This window comes from Galeopterus variegatus, unplaced genomic scaffold (genome assembly GCF_000696425.1).
Source record: "Galeopterus variegatus unplaced genomic scaffold, G_variegatus-3.0.2 Scaffold2161, whole genome shotgun sequence".
In the NCBI taxonomy this organism is placed as follows: Eukaryota; Metazoa; Chordata; class Mammalia; order Dermoptera; family Cynocephalidae; genus Galeopterus; species Galeopterus variegatus.
The window spans coordinates 127,421-137,667 of NW_007728272.1; the positions used below are offsets into that span (position 1 = coordinate 127,421).

Genomic DNA, 10,247 nt, shown 5'->3' on the forward strand with positions numbered 1-10,247 from the left:
TAAAATAAATATCTTAGAGTGGGGATGCTACTTTGACAGGACACTATTCAATAAATTTATTGAAGTAAAAGTCAAAAACAAAGGTTTAAAGTCAACTCTAATTAAGGAAGTTAATATGCATAGTCTTATTTAACTGTCTGCCTTTTGTACAGAGCTCAACAAGTTTAACTTCATCAAGTAGTTCTCCATTCCTGGTATATGGCCCATGGTCAAAGCAAACTATGTTGCAAAGGTAGGCTGATTTCTGAAGAAGGAAAGACAACTGTCAAGGTGGTTGTCTCCACAGATACCTTTGGCTGTTTGTCTCTCTCACCATGTATCCATTTCTAAACTACTGTACTCCTAAATTACTGAAATTCTGTTCATTCTGTCACTTCCATCAGCTAACAAAAATGAGCCTGCACCCAACTTATAGACTGATGTTCAGAGTGAAAATTTTTCACAGCTCTACTAGTTACAGGTAACCTTGAAGAATGCTTCTCTCTACCTTCCCCCCCAATCCCCCTTAAGAAGGAAATTCAACTAATAAGAGGAATAAGAGTTGTGGCCTAGAATCCTTCCTGGAATGAGACAAGCTAGGAACAAATAAACAAAGCTGCCTGCAACAAGTTCCAGCTTAAGGACAGACTNCTTAAAACACAGAGCTACACCAAAAGAAAGGCAAAAAATCAACATCATTTAGATAGCCATCCGTAGGAAAGAATGGCACAGACCTTACAGATAGCACTACTAGGATTTTACTGTAACTTCAAGGGTACCAAAGACTTTCTGGGGTATAGTTAATTTGCAAAATAAAATACCACAACTGAGCACATAACTTTCTTCCTTAACCAATTAGTTGTACTGAATATAACCTACTGAGTTAGAAGAACAAAGATTAACTTAGTGTTGGATGAAGTAAAATTTGAAAAACTTGAATGAGGCACAAAAACAAGGCAAATTTCATAGTAAAGTAAGAAACTCAATAGTAAATATTTCAAATTCTGGATTGATTACTGATATTATGAAAGATATAATTACACATAATGGATTAAAAATTAAAGGCTTTAGGAAGTATGAAAAAGTAAGCCAAAAAGTAGAGAATAATTACTCTCGGGTTGGTTGATTCCCCATTCAAAAGAGCCCTGGTATGATGTGACAGCTGAAGTGAGATTATTGATTTAAGAGAAGTAGGTTCATAATACCATATTAAATGTTGATTTCAATATAATTTCAATTACAGCAGAAATGAAACAGTTCAGACCTACCAACCAAACTTTGAGGCACAGAGTTTATAAACCCAATACTCCTAAAACTTGACAGCAAACTTCCAAAAACAAGTCATTCTTTTGTGCACATGAAACATTCACAACCCCTTGTGAAAATAATTTTTACAACAAAAATGAGTTTTGAAATTAGAAGATAAAAATTCAAAATAACTTTCTATCCAGAAGGAATTGATAACATTTACAATTCCTCCCAAGAAAATGAAATATTTAGGTATAAACATAACAAAATCTGTACAGATCTGTACCTTGAAATTTATAAAATAATTATGAAAGAAATCGAAGATGACCTAANTATTAAATTTGCAGCACTTCGTAAATGATGAGATTGCTTCCTGCCTTTATGGATGTATTTTCCTGTTATTTACTTTCAAACACTTACTGAAAGTTTAAAGTTTCTAGCAATAAATACAATTGAAACAGACAAAAATAAATAACTATTCAGGGTATGAAAGGGTCTTGAGAGCAAAAGTTAGCAATTCTCTGCATTACATAACTAAAAAATGTTTTTCTGCTATAAAAGGTAGGCTGTGCTTATGTTGCAGTTTTATTTAAATGTTAAATACTAAATTAATAGTAAGTATAACTACTAATACTAAAATAAATATCTTAGAGTGGGGATGCTACTTTGACAGGACACTATTCAATAAATTTATTGAAGTAAAAGTCAAAAACAAAGGTTTAAAGTCAACTCTAATTAAGGAAGTTAATATGCATAGTCTTATTTAACTGTCTGCCTTTTGTACAGAAAAATGAAGCATAACATAAGAGGAATCATTCTAACTGATGTTAAGGCTTACTATGGAGCCATCAGTGGAGAGACAGACACATAGATCAATAGAACAAAACAGAGAATATAGAAATAAGCTCACAAAAATATGCCCACTTGAATTTTGATAAAGGTACCAAAGTAATCCAATGGAGGAAAGATAGGCTTTTCAACAGATGATGCTGGAACAACTGGGCATCCACAGACAAAAAAAACCAAAAAAACCCTTAACTTAAACCTTACACCCTATACAAAAATAAGCTCAAAATGAATCATGAATTAAGTGTAAAACATAAAAGCATAAAACTTACAAAACATCAAGTTATATATCTTAAGTATACACAATTTTTATTTGTCAATTATACTTCAATAAAGCTGAGGAAAAAAACTTTTGGAAAAAGCATAGGAGAAAGTCTTTGAGGCAAAGGGCAAAAGGGAGGGATAGGCAAAGTGCTCTTAGACTTGACACCAAAGCACAATCCATAAAAGAAAAGGCTGAAAAACTGGACCCCATCAAACTTTTTCTCTGAAAGATCTTGTGAAGAGGATGACAAGACAAGCTACAGACTGGAAGAAAAAATTTGCAAACCACATATCTGACAAAGAACTTTTAGCTAGAATATATAAAGAACTCTCAAAAACCAACAGAAAAAGCACAATCAATCCAATTAGAAAATGGGCAAAAAATATGAACAAAATGAATAGATGTACAGATGATAACTAAGCACATGAAAAGGTGCTCAACATCATTAGCCATTAGGAAAATGCAAGTTAAAACCACAATGAGATGGTGTTACAGACCTGTTTAGAATGGCTAAGATAAAAAAACGGTGTTAACATCAAATGCTAGCAAGGATGCGGAAAAATTGGATCACTTATACATTTCTGGGGGGAATTTAAAATGGTACTGCTACTCTAGAAAAGAGAAACAAACATATACTTAACAACTGAGCAAGTGCACTTTCAGGCATATATCTCAGAGGAATGAAAATTTATGTTCACACAAAACTCTGTACCTAAATAGTCATAGCAGCTTTGTTAGTTAATAGCCCCAAACTGGACACAAACTGAATGTCCCTGAATAGGATGTACCATATCACTGTGGTACATCCATACTATCGAATACTACTCAGGACTAAGAAGGAAATACTGATACATGCAACAACTTGGATGGAGCTCAAAGGAAAAAGTGAAATCTGCCAAAGTCAAAAGGTTATATAGTGTATGATTTCATTTACACCACGTTGTTGAAATGAGAAAATTATAGAGATGGAGAAATTAGTGGATGCCATAGGTTAGACAGAAGGGAAGGCAGGAGGTGGCTGTGGCTGTAAAAGGGTAACACTAGGGATCCTTATGATGGACTGTTCTGGATCTTGACCGTGGTAGTGGTCACATGAATCTATATATGTGATAAAATTGCAAAGAGCTAAATACACACACACACACACATGTGAGCAAGTAGCAAGTGCACTTTCAGGCATATATCTCAGAGGAATGAAAATTTATGTTCACACAAAACTCTGTACCTAAATAGTCATAGCAGCTTTGTTAGTTAATAGCCCCAAACTGGACACAAACTGAATGTCCCTGAATAGGATGTACCATATCACTGTGGTACATCCATACTATCGAATACTACTCAGGACTAAGAAGGAAATACTGATACATGCAACAACTTGGATGGAGCTCAAAGGAAAAAGTGAAATCTGCCAAAGTCAAAAGGTTATATAGTGTATGATTTCATTTACACCACGTTGTTGAAATGAGAAAATTATAGAGAAGGAGAAATTAGTGGATGCCATAGGTTAGACAAAAGGGAAGGCAGGAGGTGGCTGTGGCTATAAAAGGGTAACACTAGAGATCCTTATGATGGACTGTTCTGGATCTTGACCATGGTAGTGGTCACATGAATCTATATATGTGATAAAATTGCAAAGAGCTAAATACACACACACACACACATGTGAGCAAGTGTAAAACTAGTGAAAGCTGAATAAGGCTGATGGATTATATCAATGCATCACAACCAATTTCCTGGCTGTAATATTACATTATAGTTATGTAATATGTTACCCCTGGGGGAAACTTGGTGAAAGGTATACAGGAGGGATCTTACTATATGATTTTCTTACATCTGCATGTCATTCATTCTACAATTAACTCAAAATAAAAAGTTTAAGAAATTTAAAAATCTAATATAAAGAAAAAAATTGAGAGCACTATACAGTTAACTACTTCAAAGACATCATTAGATGACTGATTTTCATGCTCCCATGTAAGCAGCCACATAATTTATCTGCATCTACAACTCAGAATCTACAGGTTTCTCTCATTTTTCCTCCCTTCCTTCTTTCTCCTCCCTCCCCCACCACTCATCAACCCCCTTCATAACTGGTTATAAGAGAGAACTGCAGTATATAAGGGTGTATATGTGTGTGTGTTTGTACTGCAGTTTCATGTTCTCTCTATATATGTCCCTTCCTTCTTTCTCCTCCCTCCCCCACCACTCATCAACCCCCTTCATAACTGGTTATAAAAGAGAACTGCAGTATATAAGGGTGTATATGTGTGTGTGTTTGTACTGCAGTTTCATGTTCTCTATATATATATAGTTTTATACACACACATACCCAGTTATGTACCATATTTATTAATTAGCATTCCGAGCTCTTCATTCCTAATTTAAAAATCCATTATGTGGCAGATTTTAATTACCCTTTAAAAATAATTAAAATGTCAGTTATTTGCTGTTTATGGCCATAACTGCTTCCAGTCCTCACTCCCACCCCACTTCCTGGGCAAGTAGTCCTTAAGAAAAGTTTCCATATGTTTGCTTTGCACTTTGAGCCGAGCATTGGTGGAGCTTATATAATAGGATATTTTCTGTGTACTGAAACAGAAGATAATGATTACACATTTTGGAGAATAAACTAGGCACTTTTTCTGGCCACTGATGTATGCTATATTTAATAAGCCATTGCCCCAGGCATGACATTGGTATACTGAGCATGGCATATTATACAGACTAAGTACTGTAACACTCCATGTATTAAAAACACCTAATTAATATAGGTGAACTTTCTTTGCTCAGAGAGCTCTCATAGCAGGCATTATTCTTATACTTTTTTCCTACTTTTACTTTCCAAACTACTTGTCAATTCTAAGCAACAGAACCTGACTCACTCTTCTATATGAAGAGAGAGGGGAAAGAAAGAGAGAAAGCAGGTGGCATCTAATAATAGCTCCCTGTGTAAAAGTAATGAGCTAGGGCTCTTTCCCTCTCTCCATTCAAGAAAGAAATATTTTTAAGAGATCTGCTGTATTCTCAGACTAGTTATTCAATATTCTCCCACACACCTGCATATCAGTTTTTATTTTGGGGACCAGGGGCACACCCTAGGTCTATGGAATTAAACACCCATCAATCAACATGTGGCTCAATGTATACAGTCTTTCACATCTTTCTTTTAAATATGCAATCTTAAACCTTCCCTAATCTTGTACTCAGAAAGATAACACTAAAAATAGTTTTTATTTCTAAACAACTACCAGACTATTATAAGCAGTTTAAATAGAGCACATTAAATGCCTACAGATAAACAATCCAAGACAGTACAATTAGAAGCTGCAGAAATTTTACCTTAATTCTTCTCTCGGTGTCATCTAACTTTAACTCTGCTGAAAACAGTTTCTTTGCCAAATCATCTCGTTCAGGTAGGTGCCTGGCTTCAGAGATCTTTTTCAGTTTCTGCAAGGAATATTTTGTCCTAAATAGTTCACCTTCTGTATCTTTCACCCTTTTCTCAGTTGCCCGTTCTTTCTCTTGAGATTTTCTTAAGCGTTCTTTGAGTGCTGTAATCTCATTGTTATGACGAACTATAAGTTGTGAGATTTCATTTTCTGTATCTTCAAACTTATTCAGGGCTTTTTCCTGTCTGTACTGAAGCCTTTTCAAGGCCTTATTTTCTTTTAGCAGCTCGGCTAACTTGACCTGGAGTTCAGATACTTCATTCTGCAACTCATTGATTTTTATCAGTCTTGCAGAAAGAACCCTTTTTGTAACGAGATCAGTATCTTTGCGAAGTGGCTCTCTATTCAGGCTCTGGGAGCGAAATCCCATTCGGACCCCCTTTCTGCTTGGTAGTAGACACTTAGGGCTTGGTTTCCTAAGGACTAAAGAAGAAAAAATAACATCAAGTGAAAGCTGTACCAAATGAGCTATTATTTATTCATCCTAACACAAGTGTATCTATAACATTCATTAGTTATTTTTGTCCTGAAAAAAAGGATTTTTACAATATTTAAATATCAGGTTTTATTTACAGCTCTTAATATGTTTCTATTAAGAAAGGTTTGAAATCCTTTAAGGTCAAAAATATTTTAATCTATTGAAAATGATATCCTAAAAATTTATGGATTATTATACATTGCCTTAAAAGGTGGCAGCATTGAACTTTAACATTTTTAACTTTTTAGATAAGATGGCAAATCAGAATTCAAACATGTGTGTCATCAGTAGTAGCATAGCACATAATAAACATTGAACAAAACACTATGATATTCAAGTCATTTGTGACAAGATATTTGAGATTATTTGAGATGTGAAAACATATGCTTTCTCTAAATTAATTACAACTCTTTATTTGGGAAAACAGGATGATAGCATATTGTACAGTGAGAAGATTTGGGTTTGGGACTCAGATTTACCAATGAATAACTCCTTGGGCACTTCAATTAAGCCTTTCCAAGTCTATTTTCCCTACCCATAAAATAAGGATAACACTGTCTACATAATTAGATTGTTCTAGAATTAAATGAGGTATGCATATAAAACAGCAATTTCTATACATTCTCTATTAGTAATAATAAATTACATCCTACTTATCAGTGAAAAAAATGGCAAACAGCAGTACAGATGTGTTTCTAAATGCTTTCTTAGGGGATTTCTTTTGTGTGATGTTCAAATCAAAAACATCTGACAATTTGAGAACAAGATAAAAACAAAAAATCACATTGTAAAAAAATAAGCATATGCAATCTCTAAGTGTACATATTAAATCACAACATTTCTTGAAAATTTGGAATAGTATTTTTTTTACTGAAAGTTCATTAAATGTAAGCCTCAACATTTAGAGTACCTGTCCTTTAAAAGAGGCATCTGGAAGTCTGCCACAGTTGAGAATAATAAACTTTAATCTCCAAGGTGACTGCATTTTTTTCAAGGAAGAAATGCATTCCAGAGTGAAAAAAAAAGAAAAACCTATAAGATCCATTCTTTCCCTCCCCATCTTGCTAGCTATGGATACCTGATTCCATTATGTAAGCGAGTAAAGAATAACAAGTAATTTTTACAATTTAACATTATAAAGTTTCATTTAAAAGATGGAAGATTTTATATTAGCTGTTTTGAATGTGTACTGATTTGGGATTCCAGCTCTACAAATGATTGAATACATGAAAGGAAGTGGTATTAGAAAGAAATGAAGGAATAGCTAATTGCAACTTTGAAATCATGCAATCCAATATGGTAGCCATTAGCCACATGTGGCTACTGAGAAACCTGAAATGTGGGCAGTCCAAATTGAGATATGTTGTAACTGTGAAACACACACTGGATTTTGAACACTTAATTTAAAAAGAAAGAATGCAAAATATTTCACTTTATGTAGAAATGATAATATTTTGGATATGTTAGGTTAAATAAAATGTTACTGAAATTAATTTCACCTGTTTTTCTCTTTTAATGTGGTTACTAGAAAATATACAATTACATATGTGGCTTGCATTTGTGACTTGCATTATATTTTCACTGGACAGTATTGCTTTACAACGTAATTCTAAATTTTGAAAGTTTATCATTTCAATTTTCTTTCTTTCCTAATGTACTGAGTTAACAGAGTTTTGTCATATATGCTATTACAGAATATGTATTCAGCTCTTGGAATGACAGCAACTTTATACATAAAAATGATTATACATAAAGATCAATGTCATGGTTCCAAATCTCTGACTTTTATGTATAAAATTACATTGCTCAATAAACAAGATTTTGTACAAATAGCAATTTGTTTCATTTTAAAAGTTAAAACCTAAATAGTATAAGAATAAGAACAAAAAATTTTCACTAATACTTTATTTCAACTATTTAGTAAGATACAAAAGGGTTTCCACAAACAACTTTTTTGACATCCTAAAAATCAGAATATTTATTTTTAGCATATTCTGTTAGTATGATGACAAACTTATCATTAACCTGAACCAAAAAATATTTCTCAGCTTTAACCTAACTTTTTAATTTGCATTTTTAAAACTATCGAGTTGCAATACAGTGCTAAAAGGAGTGAGAAGAAGATAATTGGCTGTTGTGTATGTCATTCTTCATCTGCCCCTTGTTAAGTTGCTACCAATAAGTGGGTGGGAAAGTATTTCTTTTATTCCTTCAGATGTTAAAAATAAAATATGAGTCATTTAAAAAAACATGTAGTAAAAATAAACTATGCATCTACTAAAAAATCAGGATATGTTTTATTACTGATAAAACAATAGAATAAATATGTAACATACAGAAATGTATAATCAAAACTATTATTAAATTTTGTCATTATGCATATAAATCCTGATAGAGCACTAATTTTATTTTTAAAAATAATAATATATGCTGAAAATTAAAAAGGAGGGTGAAGGAAAAATAATACTATAAAACATACAAATCCGTTATTTAAGATGCTGTTTTAGTCATGTTTTTTCCATAGTTTAGTCTACATTGGTGATTGCAATTTAAACTATTAACAGTGTTTAAAGAAAGGTATCAGTTTGGTCTTGTTGCTTGGTCTAAGGCAGACAAATTACCACAGATTTTAATTTAAAAAACTGCAAAGCAGAAAACAGTACAAGTCATATTGAAGACAAGAAATGAAATTTTCTGGTTGATGCTGGAACTGTTTTTCACAGCTTTTTCTCAATTATCTTCTCAGATAAGGTAAGGCTTACGAAGTTCCGACTCCTGAATTAGGTGGCCTTCTAAATTGCTTCTGGGGAAGGAGGGAAAAAAATTAAAGTATTCCTACCAATAGCATCGTAGGTATGTAAACTGTTTCTTGGGGAAAATAGGTATTTTCTAAGGTTCAACTCTAAGATCTTTTTGTTTGTTCTTAATTATACAGGAAAGTTTAATAACAGATTGTGCTCTCAACTACCAAATCATTACTACAGCCTCTTAGTGAAACAGATTTGGAGGAAGAGACCAAAAAAAAAAAAAAAAAGCAGCATTACTGTACTTGCAGGAAACAAAAGAAAAAGAAAAGGCACCTAATTGTTAGAAGTACAGATATCTCCAAGAAGGTAGACTGGGGGTCCATGAAAGGTTGTTTTCAAAAGCAATATATATTCTTTATAGTTTTTGATGAGCAAATATTACTTTTCAAAGTAAAAATTTAAGAAGGCAAATTTCATTCTACCCTTGCTTAATCTTTTCAATGACTAATCATTCCCCACAAAAATAAACAGGCATTATTACATTAGCATAGGATGCCAAGTATTTCATGATGTGGCCCGTTTTCCTTTCAGCATCTAATTTTACCACTCCCTGCCCTGCAGTCTAAACTCTTACCATTCCAAGCTACTGCTGTTATAACTGTGCTGCATTTATTGATACATACTATAATTACTTCATTTGCCTCAGCTTATTTTTTTCTATACTGTTCTTGTAGTCCTTATGTATTTTGTTACTATACACAATGGAGTTTACTTGACCACAGATTTATTAAGATGAAGAGATTTATAGAATATTACATACTCAAATATGTATTAATACCTAGTTCCAGACTAGTAATATTTTAATAAGAGAAATTATTTCTAGTGATTAACCCTTTTTCCATTGTAACACAGTTTAACAGAAAGTAAATTAGACTGGTAGTCCCAAGTTCCAAATTCCAGTCCAAATTCATTAATTTGAACTTCTGCAGTAAGAACTGCATTATCTAGAGTAATTTTATTCAGTCTATAAAAATGCCCCTTAATCCCTTTATATCAATGACTTTTCCTACTTTTTAGAAATGAAGATACAGAAAAGTACAAATATTTTGTGATTTTTTTTTTTTTTTGCCTTTATAGTAGCTCAGAAACTCCAAGGCAAGCATTAATTTAGGAAGAAGAAAAAACAAAAATGAGAAGGCTTAACTATGTTACTTTCTTTTGTATATTGTATGACT

The 10,247-nt window shown here is 32.9% G+C and overlaps 1 protein-coding gene across 1 annotated transcript in view; it reads right to left on the reverse strand.

Annotated features, from left to right (window-relative positions):
* LCA5 (Leber congenital amaurosis 5) overlaps positions 1-10,247 on the reverse strand; it is a 65,920-nt gene that overhangs the window by 34,816 nt on the left and 20,857 nt on the right. The window contains exon 3 of the mRNA XM_008580788.1: positions 5,678-6,210. Within this exon, the coding sequence (XP_008579010.1) occupies positions 5,678-6,210 (533 nt within the window). The remainder of the gene's footprint in view (positions 1-5,677; positions 6,211-10,247) is intronic.